General features: G+C 35.1%; 1 protein-coding gene across 1 annotated transcript in view; it reads left to right on the forward strand.

The window, feature by feature from the left end:
• Positions 1 to 489: 489 nt before the first annotated feature.
• Positions 490 to 22,078, forward strand: part of LOC138138757 (protein amalgam-like) — an 80,801-nt gene continuing 59,212 nt past the window's right edge. Inside the window, exon 1 of the mRNA XM_069058768.1 lies at positions 490 to 741. Coding sequence (XP_068914869.1) covers positions 684 to 741 — 58 coding nt within the window. The 5' untranslated portion in view covers positions 490 to 683. The remainder of the gene's footprint in view (positions 742 to 22,078) is intronic.

Consider the following 22,078-nt stretch of genomic DNA (forward strand, 5'->3'; position numbering starts at 1 on the left):
TTAATTTTGTTTCCAGGGAAGTGGAAATGTAAAAAAATTATTTTCCAAAGCTGTTTATGTGAGTAGTGTCGGTTATGTCCGCGAATAAAGTTGATTAAGTTCATCCTCGCCTCAAACCCGACGATTTCTCATACATAAATTCGAAGAATCGTAATGATGGAGATGAAACCGGCCGAAAGAAAACAGCACTCTAAGGAATCTATAAAATGTATGAATCGTCTTTTTTCTTGGTTTTCTGCATCTCGGTGGATTCTCACATTTATCCCAAGTCTCAACCCGACAACAATCAAAATCGAATATTCGCCACATTATGCCACTAAATCGTGTTAAACATGATGACAACTTGTACTAGCAAAGTCAACTTGCCACTTACACATAAAACGGCACTTAACAAGGTGACAAACTATCAAAATGAAGTTTGAGAGCGCAAGCGCCTCCCTTTCAACTGTTGATATCCAACCAACGCGAGTTGCGATATCCTGGCGCACCGATCCCTTCCAGTATTTCCCCGGCATTTGTCTGACATATATCGGAGCTTTGAAACTTTCGGCGCGCTTACGCGAACTTTCAAACTCGTCTAATTACGAACTGAACTAGTGAAAAACTTCGCCCAGTGAACTTTGTGACTGTTACAAACTGTGCTGTCGAGTGAGGGGATTGTGTGTGAAACTGTGTCATTTGACATGATGTTGGCAACTTCTTTCGCCGCAATTAATTTGGTTCTGCTCACCTGCGGTGCGGGTAAGTCGAAAAAAATCTTCGTTTCTCGGAGTTGGGGGAGTTGCTATTGGAAGTTGGCTCTCTTTAATTAATACGGTTAATTACAAGGAGCTTCCGAAGGGCTCGGGTTGGCGTACCCCTCGTCATCCCTCGCCGTTAACTCGGGGCCACCCACACCGTGGATAAATCCCCATTCAATTGAAATAATTGCTGAAAATATGCGACTCGTTAACTCGAGTTCCAGGTGATTTAATCTATTTTTAGGTGAATTTTGCAGCGGTGGTGCAACCGGCGGACTGTGAATGAATCAGATTGATTTCGGCCGGAATCCGGGAAAAATTAAATTATTGACTTGCAACCGATTAAATTTGAATAATCGCCGGAACTGTGCTGTACTCGCCGCCTGGGTGTATTTATTTAAAAATTCATTCAATCAACAAACTTGAAAGTTTGGGATTTTCAAGTCAAAATATTTCTTCGGAGCTTTTTTATTTATAGCCCATAAACCACATACTCTGGTGTTTTATGGTGTGTTCCAACCCGTAAGACGTAAACATGTCATTCCTGATGTCGAGACGTTAATTAAACACAAAAACAATTTAGCCTGCGTTGACATGTGAACATGCACCAAAAAATGCACCGAAATAGTCTGTCGTAAGACGACGCGATTCAATAATGAGCAGTCTAAATTATGGTTGGTATCACTTAGCTAATAGGTGGGAGATAAATCTTGTCGAATTTTCCGGATACGAATTTATGAGGGTGCTTTTACATTTTTCTTTGTCTCTTTTTGCCGAAAGACAAATTTCTTTCTATACACACTTATCCGTCCGCATTTTTTTCCATCTCTCTATATGACAATATTCTGTTTTTGCAAGACTTAAGGATAAGCTTTTCGAGGCTGATGAGATCGTAGCGGGCATCGAGAACAGAAGGAAAGCTCGAGTAAATATTTGATTGCGGGATTTGTTTTACTTTTTTGTAGTTTTAAGTACGAGTTGCACGGATTTGTTCTGAAAGTGTTTCGACTTTTATTTCCTCGATACTTCACCTTTCGTGAGCGCAAGACGTTTGAGATTTTCCGCACAAATATTTTCACATTTTACACTTCTAATCGTCGAGTCGGTCCAAAAATTTAGACAAGTCATAATATTTTACTGTTATCTAGTGTTCGGCACCATTATTTTTAAAGTCCATGATATGGCCTATTTCAAATGTGAAAAACGTAATACGTGCCTGAAATACAAGAGGGTGTAAAAAGGGAGAATCGAATTGCGCCGTTAAAACTATGGTGTTTTATCCCAACGGCATTTTTATTAAGAGTATGCTTTTGGGGTAATTTTATTTAATCCTTTGTCCGACATCATGAAATGAAATCTTTCAGAAAATTTAATTTTGTGGGTAGGTGGTTTTACGGCTAATTTCCTCCTAAGGGTGGTGTTTGGGTCAGACGCTTTAAATATTAATTGAAATCATGGCTTCTGTATTAATTTATTATTTAATCGTTGTTGCGGCTGGAAGATGATAACTGTTGCAGACAACTAACAACGCAGATGGCCTTTATCGTCTGTTCATATTTTTATTTATGGAAACTCTTTCAAGTACTCTTCTTTTTTAAATGTGAGTAACGTACTTGTCATATTTTCCTTTTTGTCAATTAGTTCCTTTAAAGTTTTTTCCAATTTTGATTTTACTTTACTTTCAGTCCCATTTTCTAAAAAAAAATCGTTTCTGATAATGTTCTGGTCTACTCTGAAATGGTCCCTTTGAATTTGTATTTTCTTCGCAATTAAAAGTTCGCATTTACAGGGTGATTCAAGTTTTATCGCCCGCACGATTCACCCTATTAAAAAATTAGTAAAAATTACGAAACTTTAGGGTTACATTCCCTTCAAATAAGGCTTCAAATGTGTGCAATCAATTTTCCCGTATCACTTCATTCAGAGTCATAAAATTTAAAAAATTGTTTTTTACCAAAATTAAAAAAAAAATCCGTGCACGCTCATAATTCACAATTAATTCAAATAACATATTTATGAAATTCGCATCAAAAGAAAATTATTAGTTTTTGAATTATTCCAATTTTAATATTAACACCGAAAAATGATCAAGATTTACAACTGCAGTGTCCTAAATAAATACCTCATTGTTGGGAAACGTCTGTTGAGAACTGTTCCAGTAATACTTTAGTCCCTTTAAGGTACCATAAATAACCCATGTCAACCTCTATTGTGGAAGTGACCGCCCAATTTAATAATAAATCATAGCTAAATTTTGCACTTTAATATGGAATTCTATTAATTTCAAAAACCGGTGATGCTTTCATGATTTCAATAACATCAAATTTTTACTAAATGTTTGAAAGGACTCTCAGTGAAAAAATTATATAAATTAATCTAGTGGTTATTGAATTAAAATGAAATATTTACTCGTTTCATTAAAAAATTTGACATTTTTACAGAATGTTCGACAGCGTTACACAATCATTCTTGAATTTTTTAAGAATTATAAATCGATTAGAAGTGTGTGTTTTCGCTCGGGTGATAAAACTTGAATCACCCTGTACATACTTATTATAAGTATTATAAGTTCTGTACAATTCACCTAAAGTTTTTATAGTTTGCTAGTTTAAATAGTGTTCCCATAATTTTGGCATGTGATTCCCTTTTTCATTATTATAAACATTAACTATTTCAACTTTTTCTTTAAGTGTCAAACTGTGGCGTTTCGCGGACATTTAAACAATTATAAGTTATACTAAGACACACTCTACACTTAGTGACCACATCGACGCCTTGTAAACTACTTAATTTGATGATTACATGAGAGAGAGCGCTTGTGCATACATCGTTATAATTTGATATTGTCCGTTCAACGGAGATTTTTGCGTGATTCGTGTAGAAATATCGTGTCCGCGTCCGCCCAATGGAGAGTCCGTTTAAGAGAGACTCCTATATCCTATTTCCGAGAATGGGACTATGAAAATGTGTCCGTTGAATAGAGGTGTCCGTTGATGGGGGGTGTCCGTAAACAGAGATTTCACTGTAAATCATACTGTAACACTTGATTATCTATATTAAATTTGAAGAGAGAATAAATAATACGAGCGTATTATAGCCAGATAAAATCATAATGCTGTGATAATGATAATAACAATTAGTTATCATAATATCATGTTATTTATCTTTCTGTTCCATTGTTAATACATTTTTAGATGACTGCATAATTTTAAAAAAAATTGCGAATTTTTATTTTATTTCGTCAAAAAAAGTGCAAGTTTTTTCATTCGTTTGCGTTCATAAAATACCTATGTGATTTTTGAATCGGTCAAGAAGCTTTAAAAAAAGTGCCATAGCGGTTCATTTTTGCAGGCATTTTGCGTTAAAAAAAAGTGCCGTATAATATATAGTATGTCATTTTTTAACGCAATTATAAAATTTTTCATTCATAATTAGTAGTTTTTTTTAACGAGTTCGTATGTAAATTGGGATTTTTTTGGCATGAGAGAGCGTTTTAAAGGTCCACGGGTTCACACAGGAGAAAATTTTCTGAGTGTCGAAAAAATTGTTATCTAAACTTATGGGCACCAAAAAAAATTTGTATGCAACTCGTTAGTAAAGTATCTTTTTTTACTCGGCGGATTTGCGCACTCGCTTCGCTCGAGCGGCAAATTTTCCTTCTCGTAAAAAAAGTATTACTTTACTCACTTGTTGCATAAATAACTATTTTAAACTTGCATTCAATGTGATATCGTAACTTCTTTGTAAAATGCAGATAAGCGGTTTATGTTACAGCAAAGAATTAGTGAATTTAAAATGGTATTACAGGCTTTTATTCCAGATTAATGCAAAATAAATATGTACAAGCTAATCGACTTGATGTTTCAGAATAGATAAAGCGCGACAGCGGAAAATAATTTTCTTGGTTGGAAAAGTAGGCATTAAAGTGAAATAATTCTATTTTCACGTTTTACCTCTGCTAAATTATAAATCAGTTTAGATATGGCGGAAGCAGGAACGTAGGTAGCAATCGGCAGCCACATTGAAGCAGATAGTAATGAAAATTTAATAAATTTAATCAATTCTCCAACATCAGCTGCACATATATTCCATGATATATTTTCCAATCTGTCTTTGTATTAGAACAAGAAGTTCTAAATAATATATCACAAAATCGATCCTCGTACAACCAACGGCATCCACCCAACGAATTTAATAAAACTTTCAAAACAGTCCGCATAATCCCACCCTGACAGTATATTTGTTTCACCTATAATTGAAAACGACATTCTGCATTTGTAAAACTTTTCGGCTGTCACTTGTCAGTTCGTTAGTGCTAACCCTGCTTATTGGGAGTAAACGACGAAAGCTCTGGTTTCAGTTATTCGATAATTCAATTCCCTCTGTCCCAACAAACAAATGAAGATAATACCGCCAGTCCAACCGCCCAACCACCCCAATAGATGCATAGAACCGTTCCACTTCCGTCCGTCCATGTGTCAGTACATCGGACGCAGGCCCCAGTGTGTGGTTTCTGTGCCAATTTGGCATCAACCACCGCCACTGCCGACACTAAATGCGTGAAATTTCCTACCCGTGCCACAACCCACTGACAGATGTGCCGACTGGCGGCGAAAGGGCCCGCATTACACGCCGCGTATTAAAAACTTAAGTACCTCCAGCAAAAAGGGCGACGAGAGGATAGTGTTGGTGCGAAGTCGCCCTTGCGGTCGGATTAGAGAAGATTTGACCCGCTGCAACACCTTCTGATAGCTTTTTGCTCATTTTCTTGGCCAATGCAGCGATTACAGTGCGTTTACGGTTGCTATCGCTGTCACAAAGGAGCTTAACAAAATTGTGTCGACCGTAAAAAGAGCAATAATGATAGTGTTTGTGTACGAAATAAAGTGGCCTTTGTATAAGGGATTAAGGGCAAATGTGTTGGGAATTAACGCCGGGGCACATCTGCGATTTTTCAATGGGACACCTCATGGGCCCCTATTCGGTGGGTGAGGCGTCTGGTCGTTGCTGCAACGACTTTTAAATTGCCAGATTTATGGTTTCAATTAAACTTCATTTGCAAATAAGGCATCCGTTATTAACTAAATTAATGGAAGCGGGGTGTACCCTGGGATGGGATTGAAGACGGGCAAAAAGTAGTAGAGGAAGAAAATTTACGAGTTGTAGCAGCTGCGCGGTGCGTAAAACAAGATTCGTCTTAACAATTTCGGTTGATCATTTTTAAGATACAAATTTCGCTATTAATAAATTAGCCACGATCGATTTAATATGTGGTTGGTCCTACGGGATTATCGCCACATCGCAAATCTTCTCCAGCCAGAGGGTAACCCATCCTAATCGTGACAATATGGCCGTGGAACAATCCTACAGAATAAAGCTTGCTGTCACACTTCACCGGCCATAAATCCTTTCCCGTTTCTGATTATAAAAGCACAAGACCAACGGTCAGCCCTATTAAAGTTCACGTTTCGATTAAAGATCATCTATTTTAGATCAAGAGGTTTCGTGATTTCAGGAGCTGAACTATTCGAAACGAAGGATCAAAGGGAACTGGAAATGATATCTGGTTGCCGCAGAGTGATTGTTCATTTGAAAGCTCTGCCCACTATGAAAGCTCTGTTCTTCAGAGTCCTGATTCAGCTTTTTAAAAATCTATAACAACGTGTTTGCGAAATTTTGGCTTAAATGAATTTTATACTCAACCAATTTTGCGCAAATTTTCTATTATGTTGTCGTGGTTAGCCCAAAACCAAGTTTCCAAGTTACATGAAAACTATTTATGTACATAGTAATAAACGTCGATGAGAGTTGAAATTAATATTAAACACATATTGTACGAAATTTGATGCCTACTCATTAATAGCTAGCTAACAAATTTAATAAAATAATGTTTATATTAATTCTAAAACTTCGTTGAAGTAGATCGCAAAATGCAGCGGTTGTAATTGATCACATGATATTACATTGTCATGGTGGGGCATCGGTTACGCACAGGCGAGAAATCGCGACTTCTAATTAAAATTGGTGATATTTTATATACCTAACTAATTATGTATTGATAAGGTATATTTGAGAATTTTTTAAAAAATTTTTGTTAATAAATAAGGCCGTAACAATTTTGTTAGTTTTCTGATATTAACTGTTAATTCGCTTTTTTATTTAAAGGCAAACCAGACGCGTGATTTTTGGCAAAATGGTATAATTTGCCAACAAAAGGATCATTCACTTTGCCATAAAATTGGTAGTTCCATTTATGACAGCACAAGTAGCAGGTCCTAAATAAAAATGATTTTTAAAGCTAAAATGTAAAATTGGGTTTAATTCAAAATCTAATTGATGTTTTTCCGCTGATTTCGTAAATAATTATAGGAAGTGAATCTGGGTAGGTCAGTATAAAAATCAGAATTTGACTTTTTGGTTGAAATTTACTTTTTTTTTGGCTTTGTTTGTAAGTGAAAATCTAACCTTACTGTTTTTTAATCTGCAGTTTGAAAAATCAGTGTTTTTAAGGTTCATTCACAATCGACTTTTTTGTAAGTCCACGTTTAGAAGCTCTCATGAATAATTTTCTAATGAATTTTTTAAATTGTTATTCATATATTTATTATGTGTTATATTTCTTATTATTTCTGTTATTTCCAGCGAAGATTTTCACGTCTTTTGTAAACGAGCTTAATGTCGTACGACGAGCCCGAGACTAAGTCGTTTTCGAATAACGCTGATTGGCCATTTTGTTGCTCGGATTTGTATTTGTGGAAGTGTAAAATAAATTTAAGATCTCATTTCGGAAGTCGCCGCAAATTGCCCTTTAAAGATGACGCTATAAGGGCCAGCCTCGCGGCGTTATAAATAACGTCTAGTAGAGGCAAACCCAATTCAATTTTCTACGGCGAATCTCTTCGGCAACTCCATAATTTCCACATGTTTTAAAACGTCCGTTGGAAAATTCATTACCGACACATTTAAAAAAAATCCCACCCACGTAAACTTCGGCCTGTTTTTCTCCATTTCAGGAAATTACGACCGACATAAAAAAACTGTTACAGGAATAACGAATTTACATGGAAGACGATCGGGAAATATGAAGTGAACGGAAACCGAAGGCAATGACTCACGTTTCGGGGGTCGAATTGCACACCCTGGAGACCGCGCGCTTCCCAAATGAATAAATAATAGGTAACATTTTGTTTACGGGGGGAAGATAAGTACGACGCTATGAACTTGACGGGGTTCGAATTCAATTATCCGGGCACGCAAATCAAAATAACTGGTTTTATTTTCTCGAATTATTTAGATTTATGGATGTTTCTGAAGCGTTTTCCGTCGACTTTTATTTATTAATCGCGCTTTATTGCACCCCTAATCTCACATAAATACCGAGACACAAGGGCAATTATGGGGGATATTAGTAGCTTCGCTCTTGCAAACTAGCACAAATGTGAGAAAAATGGTGGCTGGGATCCGGCCTTTTATGCACAATTTAAGCTAATGCTAATACATCAAAGCATAATTTTAACTAAATGTTAAATTTCTCTAAATTAATCGATTTTCTTAATTAGAAATTGGAAAACTAGATGTAAATATGAAAGTTAAAAAAAAACTATTTTATAAATTATAAGTAACGAGTGTTCAAATAAATTTGTAGTCAAGCAGATCGTGGTTTGTCTCTTTTTTAGTTATTAAAATTTGAAGTATGAATTAATGTTCTGAGCCATTAACATTAAAATAATGTTTTTATTATTTAGCTTTAATGAGTATAACAGTTCATTTAAATTTATCCTCAAAGTTGGCGTCGAAGAGATTATGGATCACGGATCAGCTGGTTAAATCTAACCTCACTTTTTATGTTGTTTATGTTTTTACTATGCAGACTAACTAACAGAGTGGTACGTTCCCAATCGACTCTTGAACGCCAGCTTTGAGGAGAAATTTAATGAACACCCGATACTTAATTAAGTATAACACTCTCATAATGCAATGTTTAATTGGGAGTTGATTTTTTAAAGCTATGTTTTTTGAATATGACAAAATATTATTAGGTACTTGGTATTTCGTGAAAATAAATTATTATTGTAAATGTAATAATTTCTGAACTGCTGAAAACGTTGTAAGTTAAACTTATATGTTATGTTATGACTGTAGCAATAATATTTTTATCTTATTAAATATGTAATAACTTTCTTTATCTAAACAGACCGAGCGAAGTACGCATTTCTAATAACCAATGAAGTAATTGCAACTGTACAGAGTTTACTACGATATTAAATACACAACAAGAAACAAAGGATTATTGCCTTTACAGTGCCCCTAGTCGTCTGAACACACTATACTCGTAGACCCCTCATATTATTACAACCCTATTTTGAAACAGTGTTAATTGCTTTCAGATTTCCGTAAAAGCTTTAGGGCTAAAAAGATACCTTAGTCATTTTCATTGATTTCTATCTGAAAAGTTTCCAGGAGAACAAATGATTAACGACTAAATATAGTTATTTGTACAACTAGTTATGAAAGTCATACTTTTTTTCATGAATTTGCAGTTTGATTAACGAGGACGTAGCCCGAGTTAATCAACCAAATGAGTGAAAAAAATTTTTTTGCATATCGTTGTAAGTTGAGAAATTTGGCCATAAAGATTTATGAAAAATTAAAAAAAATAGGTGTTTTGACAATCATCTCTAAGGAACTGGAAAAAATGATGCAAAAAAAGTGCTATGTACTTTCACTACGATTTTACGTTTAAAAAAGTGCTAGTTTCATTACGATATGCAGAAAAATAAATTCCCTAATCTGGCTTCCTTCACAAATAAATTTTTAGTAAAATGTAAGAATAAAATTGGTATTTGCTTATTGTACGGTAAAAATAATAGGTTGTTTCTATTGACTTCAATAGCTTTTATACTGCAGACCTGACCTTATGTTCAATTGACACGACCCCGTAACATGCCTTGTTTGGAAACAAAAAGCTCCATTAAAATAAACTGTAACAATTGTATCAGCTTCGATTACCCTCGTTGTTGCAAATAACCGAGGACAAAAGTGCTATTTGAGATGAGAAACGGGAGTGAATGCCACAGGATGGGGTTGGAGAGTAGGGAAATTGATGATGTCAGGGTTGCTGATTACGTATATCTGTGTAGGAAGCAACAGATGCTGTGAAGTCACAAAGCGAAATATCATAAATAACATGGACGGACTTATTAAAAATGAGCTTTTTGGCCTTGTTAAGTGTTTCAGAAATGAATACGAGTAATTAACAATGTAACTGATGTTATCTAAAAGTGGCGGATTTTCATTGCAAAGTACGTTACTATGAGATTCCTTTTGTTGTGAAACTGCACAAAAGTAAATGAAATGGTTAATTTTAATAAAACAGATAACTTGAAATTCTCATTTGAAATGTATTAATGCAAAATCGAATTCAGAACTCAGAGGAAGAAGAAAATGCTATACTCACTGTTCTTTTATGGCTATTTTGCTTATATTAATGTATTATTAGTACACATTATATTTTTCTAATGGAGGAGTTTAAATCGAATACCGTTAAAGTACACATTAAGGGTAATTTTATTTCCTGATAAAAGGAATTCGTTGATCTGTAGTTTTAATGTTTTAGAAGCTCGTTTAAATGAAAATTGAAAGCTGTAATTGATCTGTGAGTTCCAGAAGTATTTAAAGCAACAACAAAACAATTAAAACACCTAGTCTTTTGTTTGCTTATCTTATACAGGGTAATTACAAATGCTTGTAACATCGTAGTTGACTGGGTGATTAATTTTAGGTGTGCCGCTCGATATACATACATTCCTACATGACAGTTGACACATTTCCGGCGGTAAAAACTACCGCCAATACCGCGATACTAGTCCGTCTGTTTGGAGGTTAGCGGCACATCCGAAATTTGTGTGATTTTCAACGCCAACTACGATGTTAGAAACATTTAAAAATAACCCTGTAGAACTGATTGAGTTAAGAAGATCCATCTATTTTCCTTATCAGTGCAACAGTTAGTTAATGCCACTGCTTTTTACTACAAACTCAGCTTTAGCTTAAAATCGTTTTGTAAATTTGATTAAAGTTTAAATATGAATGATAATTATTCATGAATGTTAATTGTCATTTGAATTTATTTTAAACTCGAGGCATTATAAAACTTGAGACAAATATACAAATTATTACGACATCCATAACTTGGTAACATCAACCATCGGCCCTAGATTTATTTTTAAATTTTCAGAGCCTTCGTTCCCACTTTGTAAGATTGCATCACTAATAAAAACTTAATATACACAGTAATAAATGTTTCAACAGAGTAAAGTTATATTAAAGTTCTGAATAAAAACGTCCGGATTAGAGTAAATGATAGCGACCGAAGAAGCTTAGAGCAGAAACATAAATAACGTAAATTATCATAAAAGGTGGTGTTTCCTCATTTTAAGATACTGAAAAATATTCCGGCTGAATTTAATCAAGGTGTTGAGGACGAGTTTCATGTTATCTTCCTTTTGAGCCAATTAATTTCAATTTCCAGCCTTAGAAGCACATTAGTCCCAAATCTCAACTAGCACGAATTTAGTCCTAAAGCAAACGTAGAAATTTAATGTCAGTGTCTACATATATTCTAAATCAACAGTTACACTGCGGAATTTAATTACTTCTGAAAGCTTGCAAACTGAGCTTGAGGAAGTGATGAAATTCTTCGATCGAAATTTTGATGTTGTTGCCTGGCAACGTGCAATCAAATTCGGCCTTGATGACGTCATTAAACCCTATCCATCCCGTTTTCATCAAATTATCTCATGAGAAATCAAACTGGTAGCGTTTCTTGCCGTTCTTTGTTTCCGTATGTGGTATTTTATTTATAAATTCCACCTTCACTTGCCGTTTTCTCCCATTACCCTTTATTACTTTCTTTTATTTTCCTAGATCACGTCATCGCAGAACCTCCCCATAAATTCGGGCTTTCGGTGAAGCGCGTTTGGTCCAGTTTATGTCTTCCCGTTCTTTGGAAATTTTGACCATCTCGTTAATAAAATACGACGGCAATCCGCGTCTCTCTGACAGACACTCGAATCCCCTTGTAAAAGACACCTAATAAGATAATGAATACATCAAAACACGGATGGAGAGAATTGAATTTTCACTCTAGTTTCTGAACATGCTGTGCACCGGAAATTAGGCAGGAGACGTCAGAAACAGACTCGATAAACTCGGCAATGTGGAAGTCGTGCTATTTTGCCTTCACTTCGGCTGTCTGTCAGAAAACGTTTCACCCCTTGAATATAAACCTCCCACATGTGTGCTGAAACACACTTTTCATCGGGATAAGTCTCTATGAACTTTGTGAAATTAATGAGTTTTGCGTTTAATTTTCGTCTATTTCACGAAGCCGACGGCTGGGCAGGCTTTTTGTGACTTGTTTGTATTCGGAACTCTTGAACTTTGGACGATTGAAAGCAATTAAAATGGTGGACGGGATGTGCCATGAGACTACGCCATGGAGAATCGATTCGTTCTGGAGTGAAACATCTGTGCTTCACGGTTCTTATTATCAGTATGAAGAAACATCTCGGAACTAACCAATCAACATTTTAACAACTACATTAATAATAAAAACGAAATACAGTAGGGATGAAAGTTTACAATACTCCATGCACGTAGCCGAAAAATTCAAGTTTCCATAGTTGCAAAACGCGTTACAAGTAGTAAGATTTAAATTTCCCGCACAAAACTCAAATATGGCGAGGCACGTGAACACCTCGTGATTACTCGACTGGTGCGCCGCGCCAACTATAGTAATATTATTGTAACTAATTGTCTGTCAGAAATCCTCGCTACTTGATGATTATTTAATACGTAGATTTTTAAAAGTGAAAATTATTAAATTTGATTTCTTACATTATTTTATTTACAAAATAGTTGACTACATTATTTGAGTCTATTTTTCCTACATATATTTTAAATGGAATAATATTAGTTAATTTGAAACGAAGCGGTTTTTTGTTGCCACAAAACAAAAAGTATACCACATCTCAAGGGTCTTTTATTCACTTATCATCATTAGCTTTATTTTCTTTTGACACTGCGACCGCCTAAACTGAGCGCTGAAAGCTAAACTGATTTCGAACTTTTTCCCACTCTCGACAAACATAGATCGGTAATTTGTAATCTTTTTGGAGGTGCATGTTATCCACATGGGCATCACAACCATTTTCGTTCTTTTCAGAATCTCACTTCATCAACAGACAATCTGAACAGTCGTTTCTCCAAATTTATTTTCTTGGCTACGGTCCCTTTCAAGATTCTCTTCGTTTTACTGCGATAACCCAATTGCATACTTAAATTTCTAGGGTCGCTTTGTCAACCATATATTCTTTCAATGAATCATCAAAACAAATATCGAGATATTGTTATCGTTTATTTAATGACGGCATTATCTGAACCACACAAAATTTATTACCCTCAACCGTACAAGAATGGCTCGATCTTCACATCAGTATTATTGTTACATTACCGTAAATTATTATTAGACACGCATTAGAGGGATGCAGTAAGTATGTGCAATTAGCTAACGCCCAACCAGTAAAAATGTCTGAAATGGAGAAATCAATCCCGGAAACCCTAAACCAACCCTCATAAAGACCCAAAATTCTTCTTTGTATTCATTTGTATCTCAAGAGCCAAGGAATTTATTTTTTATTTTTATCACAAGATAGATAATTAGTTATTGATCTTGTACCACCTGCCAGGGTTAAAAACCGACTGATTCCTCGACGTCTTGCCTAATTAACTATAATGAATGACGTATGCATTTTAAGCGTTTCGCTTATCTTTCCTGGAGGCGTGACGGCGTGCACTGGGATAACTCAAGAACAGACGGACGTAGTTCAAGTGGCAGGGTTAATTGATGAACTTGGAGCCACCACTGCGGTAGAGATGTGAAGAATTTGCTATCCCTCCAATAAATCTAAGCCACGTTATTCAGGATTATCTTTTGAATAATTGTGGGACGTTTCCCAAAGATGTTCCATTAATCTTAATAAAGTTGCCAAGTGTACCAACATGTCTCATCAGCAAACGACATCGCTCTTTTAAAGTGCCATTGCTGATAGCATCGACACTGTATAGGGCGAAATTACAAAAAAAAAATCTATTCAGTTTGGAATAAATTACAGTCGTTTTCTTTCACCGGTTCGACTACGTGATCGAAAAAATCCTTCAGACTGCGTAATAGTCAATTAACTAACGGCAACGGCAATGGAAATTTTATTCATTAAAGTTATATCAAGCTTGACTTTATGATCTACTAATTAATGCTCTAAATGGATGCACAAATTAGTAACTTAATAAGATTTTTTACAGTGTGTGTGAAATAAAGTAAACTTTCAATTTGAATTCTTTGGAAATATGGTGTAATAAATAAATTGTTATAAAATAAGTCATAAACGGTAGGATGAGACACTTTACCGCACTAGCGCGTTAATGTTCAGTACGAGGTAAAATGTTTGTATTTTGCTCATGATTTCCTATCGAAGTTGCAATAGCCGCATTTGTTGCAATCTTGATGTGCTTGATACCTTCTCAGAGATTTGCGACGGTCGTACTTGTTGTCATGGTAACGGCGCAAGAGAGAAAGATGACGCATATTGGTAATTAATGTGTAGGACAAACATAGCTACACATTTGCGCTGCACCACCTATTTGCCACCATGACTTGAAATCGGGCTCTGAGTCTGTAACGTCTATATTTTCGCACTGGTGACAGAAACGTGTCAAAAAAATCTCCATCTCTGCGTGTTGTTTTGTTTTATTTATATTATTGTTTCTGACTGTAATAATTTGTAACACATAAAACGTTGTACGACATTAGTATCGTAATATTGGGTAAAATAGCAGATTATTATTAATAAATGAAAATATGTTTGTATAATTAAATTCGCTAAAAAAATCACAGAAACAATATGTTTTTACGTGAAAAATAATCTATCTTATATTAAGAATACTGTTTACATCTGATTGAAAGTTTTAAAAGCTTGATACAGGGTAATATCTGTTTTTGACATGTTAGTAAACCAGAAACTCCGATACTGTTAATATTAACTAAGTTTGCAAAACTATAGTTCATGGGTGGTAGAGATAGAAAACAATTTTCAAGTAAGTTTTATTTAAATCGATTACGGTTTGTCCCTATTTCAAATGAAATCCTGCGCTGAGTAGGCGTTGGAAAAATGAAACCGTTTAGAACAGTATAAAGTTTGAATTTCCCGCTGTTTGACACGAATGACATTTGTTTATGTTTAATCGGGATATAATTGAACATGTGTGTTTTCAGCAAAGGGTGACCTTAGATATTTGCTTCGAGAATAGGAATCGTTACGTAAAACATTGTAAAAAAAGAAAAAAGAAAGATTTCTTTGGTTCTAAATTTTAGGTTAGCTGTCAACATGCTCCAATTAAAATACGCTTTAAAAAAGCACAACAATTGACGGTTTGCAACGCTTTCCCAGCCCAGGATTTCATTTGAACGTGCGATATCAAATGTATCTTCAAAGTTGGCGTTGAAGAGTTGATTGTGAACGTTCCACTCTACAGAGTAAAAACACAAACAACGCAAAAAGTGAGGTTATATTTAAACAGCTGATCCGTGATCGGTAATCCGTGGTGCGTTCACAATCGACTCATGAACGCTTCAACTTTGAGGAGAAATTTAAATGAAGACCTGAAATAATAAAATTTTCTCTTTTGATAAATCATAAAGCTAATATCATTACCGCATTGACCTTGTATCTCTCCATGTCATCATAAATCACATTACTACATCTAATTAGAAAAAGTCCCCCTTTTCTGTAAGAATTGGGGTTTAGGAATTGAACGTTTAACAATCTGTTCATTGTTCAGGTCGCGTGCAAAAGCATGTGCGACATGAATAACCGTTTCCATCTTGCTTTCACCCTCGTAAATCAAATAATTGCAGAGGGAACAATACGCGAATCTAGATGTAATCCGTTTAATTCTGGCCACAGGCCGCCGCCCATTACTACCGTTTTATCCAAAGATCAATTAAATCGAACGCTGCCAATACGAGATCACGTTCGGTAATTATTTTAATCCAGCTTTCTACCCCTGACGCATTGTAAACGGTGGGAGATCTTCGCACTTTATTGAGACCTCTATTCGAAAAGAAAGCGTGAAATTAAGCGCGAAACCTTTAGACGGAGATTGTCTGAAAAGTACAAAAGTGTCAAATGTCAGAATCTCACGGTGAGGGAGTGGGTGGCGTGGATCGAAACTGTGCGAGAAGCTCAGGTGTTTGAATTCTCTTTTTTAATATCTCGACCGGAACTTAGGTATATCCCACACCCACAACTTAAAAAAAATGTGTGTTTTCTACGAATGCGATGCTAAACTTATATTTAACTTGATGTTGCACGTTGTTTTGTAAGATTAATCCAAAACGAACGGAGAATATTTTCAGAGCTTGTGATCTTTCATGTTTTATCCCACATTCATGCCAAAAAATGTATTGAAGCAGGATTTTGCTGCCAACATTACGGTCTAGTTATAATTATTACCAAATATTTGTTTTTAGTCTCATCAAACAGACCTTCAGAATTTAATATCAGTGGCGGCACAAAAGCTGTGGGTCTGGGATTACAAACCGTTAAGAAACGGAGTGGTGAGTATTATTAATTCATACTCCCGGTTTAGTAAACAAATGAAGTGAAATTAATGGGAATTTGACAACAGGTTTTTTGTAAACAAGAAAATGCATTTTTTCTTTATGAAAAAAAGGCCTATCTTTCTGTTTTGCCACTTGAAATTGCCATGTGTTTTATTTATGTGTAAAATTCAACACTCGTAGATCCACAAGAAACATTCGAAACAATCACAAACTCGATTGTATGAAAAACCAATTTTGATGTAAAGATTTTCTGGGTGATGGATATTTCATGAAAATTTAAAAATAATTGCAGGAGAACCGAACAAAGTGAACTGAAACCAAATCAAAACAAGTAAGTAATTCAAGTACTCGTAAATGTAGTGATGCAATTAATATGCATTTACACACGATTCATGAGTAATAGGGCTAAGAAGATTTGTGATGCAACCAACAATACATGTCCCCCATAGTTTTTCAGTTTTGTGTTTTTATTGTGACTTTCTTGCCATCCTATCAGATAAAAAATAAGAGGTAAACTATTGTGTGGTTCTATCTGCAACTTTTTCCAAGAAGGTTTCACAAGTGGTGAGATTTCTGAACATAATAATGATACTCTTAATAAACGCTCCTTTCCAGCTTGTTGAAGCGCCTCGACTCAGTTGGTTAGGTTTGAATAGATCTGTAAAAGTATGTTGTTCAAAATATATTAAACTTATCTGGCTGACTCTTTTCAACGCACATCCATTATAGTGAAAAAACCCCGTCAACACTGAGCCTATAATATATTTATCAGCACCTCGATGTTCGCTTGGCTAGACACATTCAACATCCTACGAGAGGTAAGTTTTGCACCACAAGAGCTGGGAGGTGACGAAGGACCACTTTTTTACGTCCGCACTTCATTAAGAGCCCTACTCCATTAGCAAGACACTGATATATGCAAACACACAGGAAAGCTCTTTGCATACATTAATATCCAACTGAAGCGTACGAAACGTTGCCAATAGAGACACCTATTGACACGTACGGGTCGCTTTTTTGGATCGATCACGTCTTTTAATTTTGTCAAATATCTTCCGTCAAGTTTTTGTTGTTCATACTGAAAACTCAACTTAAATTTAAACCACGTCGTTTCAGACAAATCGGTTTTCTCAGTGTCAGCAAATTCCGGCTCACCATTTCAAAGCGGAATGTTTGTTCTCAGGTGGTCTCGAGCGTTTAATTTTTAATGCGTTTCGACAAGATCTTCAACTCATCGCAATGGGAGAGGTCTCAATATAAGCATTTTTTATAAAATTGCGATGTTCACATCGTTTTGATTGTTAGCAAATCGACTTAGGAAACAGCTGAAGCAGCACACACTTTTTCTAATTGCATATTCCATTTCTCTCTTTCTTGAATGAAGCATCAAATTTATACGAGTCATTGTCATCAATTTATTTATCGTTTGTAAATCGGGTATTCTACAGGAAAGAATGAGGATACGAAATAGTTATTTGTGTATCAAAGCCAAAAAGTGCATCTTTTTCGTCCGAGTCTGAGCTTTCTGACCGAGGCGCAGGCGAAGCTTGAAACAGGCGAGGACAAAAGGCACTTTGGCAGAGATAGACATTAAATTTTTTAGGCTACCGCACGATCTAAATCATTGGAAAAATTACAAATTTATTTTGTATTTACCTTTTTCAAATAGATGAAATTATAGTATTTGTTATCAACCTGCCAACAACTCTAGAAATTTACTGCATAGTTATTTACATAATTTATGGTGACAGGACAATTATCGGTTTTGTCGGTTTCGTTGCTAACTTACTAAACCGACCAGCAGATGGCGCCACGGTCAGCTGCCGAAAAAGAGCTACTTTTCGTCCGCTTGTGAATAACAATATTTTCTTTGTTTTGTTTATCAAGAAATAACAAAAGTTATTTCAAATTTGACCAAAAAATGTCTGTTTTAGAATGATATTATAATGCCTGTTTTTGTGTTTTTGCCTGTTTAATCTGTTAATAAAAAGAGACTATTGTAAAGACGGTTTTTTATTTAATCCATTACCTTCCTATAGTCAAACAATATTGAGATTAAATAAAGGCAAGAAGCTATTTTATTAATCAGTTTTCATTGTGACAAGCAAACAAATACACCTTTGTTTTTCAAACAAAATAAAAACATTTAATTACACGGTGATTTTTATTATTCCTTGTTTGCTCATCATAACGAATGAAAAACAAACAAAAAAAGTGGATTACATATACGAAATCAAGTCAAAAAAATTTGATTGCATAAAGGAGCTAAAAACAATTCATAAATGATAAATCATTTTAAACGAAAATATAATATCATCGATTTTTAAGGCAATTTAATAAAAGCCGGAGGCGAAGGGTTTTGTGCGAAATCCAGTGAGTGGATATGTTATATCTGTTTGGTAGTTTGAATAATTTGGAAAAGGTTTTTGAACTAAATCCAAAACGTGCGTTTGATGAAGTGGACGCCAAATAATTCCTGCATAATGCTGTAGAAAACCCGAAGCAATATGATGTATATTTTGAAGGTTTAATAACTCTTCATAATTTAGCTTTAGCTAAAGTAATAACGCCATATTGTGTAACACAACAAAGCTTACGATAAAAAAAAATGCCAAGAGCTATGACTGACAAATCACAAATGAATTTCCAGTTTTATAGTGAAGCTATAAAATATAAGTAAATGATTTAGGGAGGTTCGCGCAAAGATAAACAAACATAAAGATAAAACGAGATAAATTAAACGATAAATCAAATAAGAGATAATAAGAGACAACCATGAGGTACTCCAGAAAGAAGGAAGTCTAGAGTTATTGTCCGAACAGCCAACAAAGAATCTCCTGTTAGAGTTAGTGGAAAATGTATACCGTTGATCATATACATAATATACCGAGTGACTGACAAAAAACTTTTGACACTGTATCTGCTTATTTTTATCCGATTTGAATAAATCACACTTCAGATGAAATAGTTCGAAAAAATCTCTGTAATAGAGAATAAAAAAAATATGAGCAGTGCCATTTAAAAAAAACAAGTTGATGTTCATCTGTCAAAAACTGGACGCAATTCTACCTCGTTGATCCTCAACTCTGACTGGTCAAGTTTAGGACGTCTTTTTTCGATATAGGACTTTTTTCTTTAAAATTCAGATTATCACGTTTACCCAAATACCCCTTTTTTCTCTGAGGAGGCAGTTCTGGGACAGCCTGTATACAGGGTTATTCACGAGAGGGGTACTTCTGAATTTTTATTTTGCGGCAACCAACAATACAATGGCAGTGACTACTAAATCAAATGTGTTATTTCTTTTAAATTTGAAATCAAAGTAAGTTGAATAGATTTGTCAGAAATGTCAGATTGGCAGATAACCTGTATTTAATCAAAATTCAGCAAATAAATTAACAAATTAAGTTAATGTAAAAGGTGTTCGAAGTGTCTACCATCGGCTTGGAAACATCCGCAGCGGCGACAGAATTCCTTCCACGCTCTCCAAAATGAGGATCATATCAGTCTTTTCGTCGTTATTGTAAAAACAATTTTTTCGAATTGACAAAGATTTTTTGCTTTAACGTCAAAGAGACAGGACTAAGAGCCGTCGTGGATTCAGTTATAATTCAGAAATACCCCTCTCGTGAATAACCCTGTATATAGGTTCTTGGTTGTTTGTCTAACTTGTTTATTCAAAAAATTTTTGTACCTATAAGACTAAATTGACTGACGAATTAGCATAAATTTCTTGTAACCGAAATCCAATACTCACATTTTCTCCACTGATAATAATGTAACATTATTGGTGGTAAAATATTCAGATTGTTAGTTGTATTATTTATACAAGCGATTATCTAACAGCTGGATTTCGTTAACATAAATTGCGCCCCAGTTCTATTTTTACCACGGAATAATGCCGGATCGAAATGACAATCGAGACTTTGCACAATAACATTAAAGGGATGATCGGAGCTGGATAATGTAAAAATTTTAAATCGCACTGTCCACGTTTTTACGTCAGCAAAACGTGTACGTAGTCACGTGAAAATGTCGTTACAAGACGTGGCACGTATCCTAGACCAACCTATGAGCCGTTTTGTTCAGCCAAACCGGAGAGATTTACATATTAGAGGGATACTTAAAGGAATGGGTCTTCCGTATCCTCTTATTATCACAAATTTGCCACTGTCAAGTTATCGTTCTCTTGGTGACGCTTGCCTAATTTGAATATTGTTATGACCGAGAAGGTCAGGTTCTAAACCGTTCGGATAACTATTATTGGCGTAATGTTGCACACATTATCCTTTTCGGGTACTATTTGATAATATCAATGTAATAACGATTTAGGCAAACTGTAAGTTAACTCCTTTGAAACTGGTACACAAAATTTTAATCGAGGATGCTTTCGAGACCATTTCACTGTGATTTAACTAATCTAAACGATAACTGCAGCAAAAGAAAATAAATGAGATCATGTCGGATTCTTTTTTGTGATCCGTTTGAAGATAAAATAGTACATATCGTTAATACAGTAGAAGTGAATCTTTTTGTGCTTCGCCCAGTTGCGACCTCGACTTCGTCTCGGTGTCGCTTCTACTCTTAATGATATAATCTACTATTTCAGTATATCTTTTCTTTTTTTAGAGGTGGCTCGGAATTGGAACTGTAGAACTCATAGAAATAATTTTTCTAATCATTAATTTATATCAGTCTATCTTCATATCTCCAGATCGATGGATATAATTTATTGATAGATAAAAACCCATCAGCGCAAACGTCACGCAATTATTCTTACGGATCCCCCTAACAATTTCAATTATCGATCCAATTAAATATTAAAAACTAATCATTATTGAACTGAACATAATGTCATGTTCAATTAGATGAATGCATATCACTGCGGTTTAACTTAGCCACGCAACGTCCAAATTATTTAGTTGGCTAAAACTAAAATGGCCGATGACAGATTCACCTACTTTGCGTTCGCGAAGTGTTTAATTTTTAATTATCATTCATGCTATATGTTGCGAATTTAATTTGCAATGCATTAAAGCGTATTAAATCTGTTACAAATCTCTATTTGCGGTCCGCATTGATACACACCGACCCCTCTATTTTAATTTGGCGCTATTGTTAATCACAATGCCGGTGTAAATTCTACAAATAGTGTAGCACATAACGCTGTTAAGTGTGAGCCCCCCACACTTCACCCTCGATATCTGTGACAACTCTATAAATACTGTCGCGGAGAACAATAGGGAGGGTGCATAATCCGCAAGCGCGCTCTCCCTCATACCCTCAAGTTATTTTTAAAATTCTCCAAAAAATGTGATAGGGTAGGAAATTTAGACAAATACATTGTTTCGAAAATATCATCTCGTAAATTGGAAAAAATGCGGTCGGTGAGATCGAACAAATAGGTCCAGGGGCGGCGAATGATAAACTGTTTAACTTGAAAAAAGCAAAAAAAAAAATTTAATAAGATCTCTGCTTGTTCTCTTTTATTATGTTTGTTTTATGACGGGATTGTTATTTTGTATGAAAAATCGACCATGTTTTCATTTCCGAATCGCTTCTCTAAACGAATGATTAAATTGATGCTGTGTTTATAATAAACTGACTGAATATCAAATGAAATGTTCTGAACGAGTGACGTCTATTATTTATGTGT

The sequence above is a fragment of the Tenebrio molitor genome, chromosome 9 (assembly GCF_963966145.1).
Source record: "Tenebrio molitor chromosome 9, icTenMoli1.1, whole genome shotgun sequence".
Classification (NCBI taxonomy): Eukaryota; Metazoa; Arthropoda; class Insecta; order Coleoptera; family Tenebrionidae; genus Tenebrio; species Tenebrio molitor.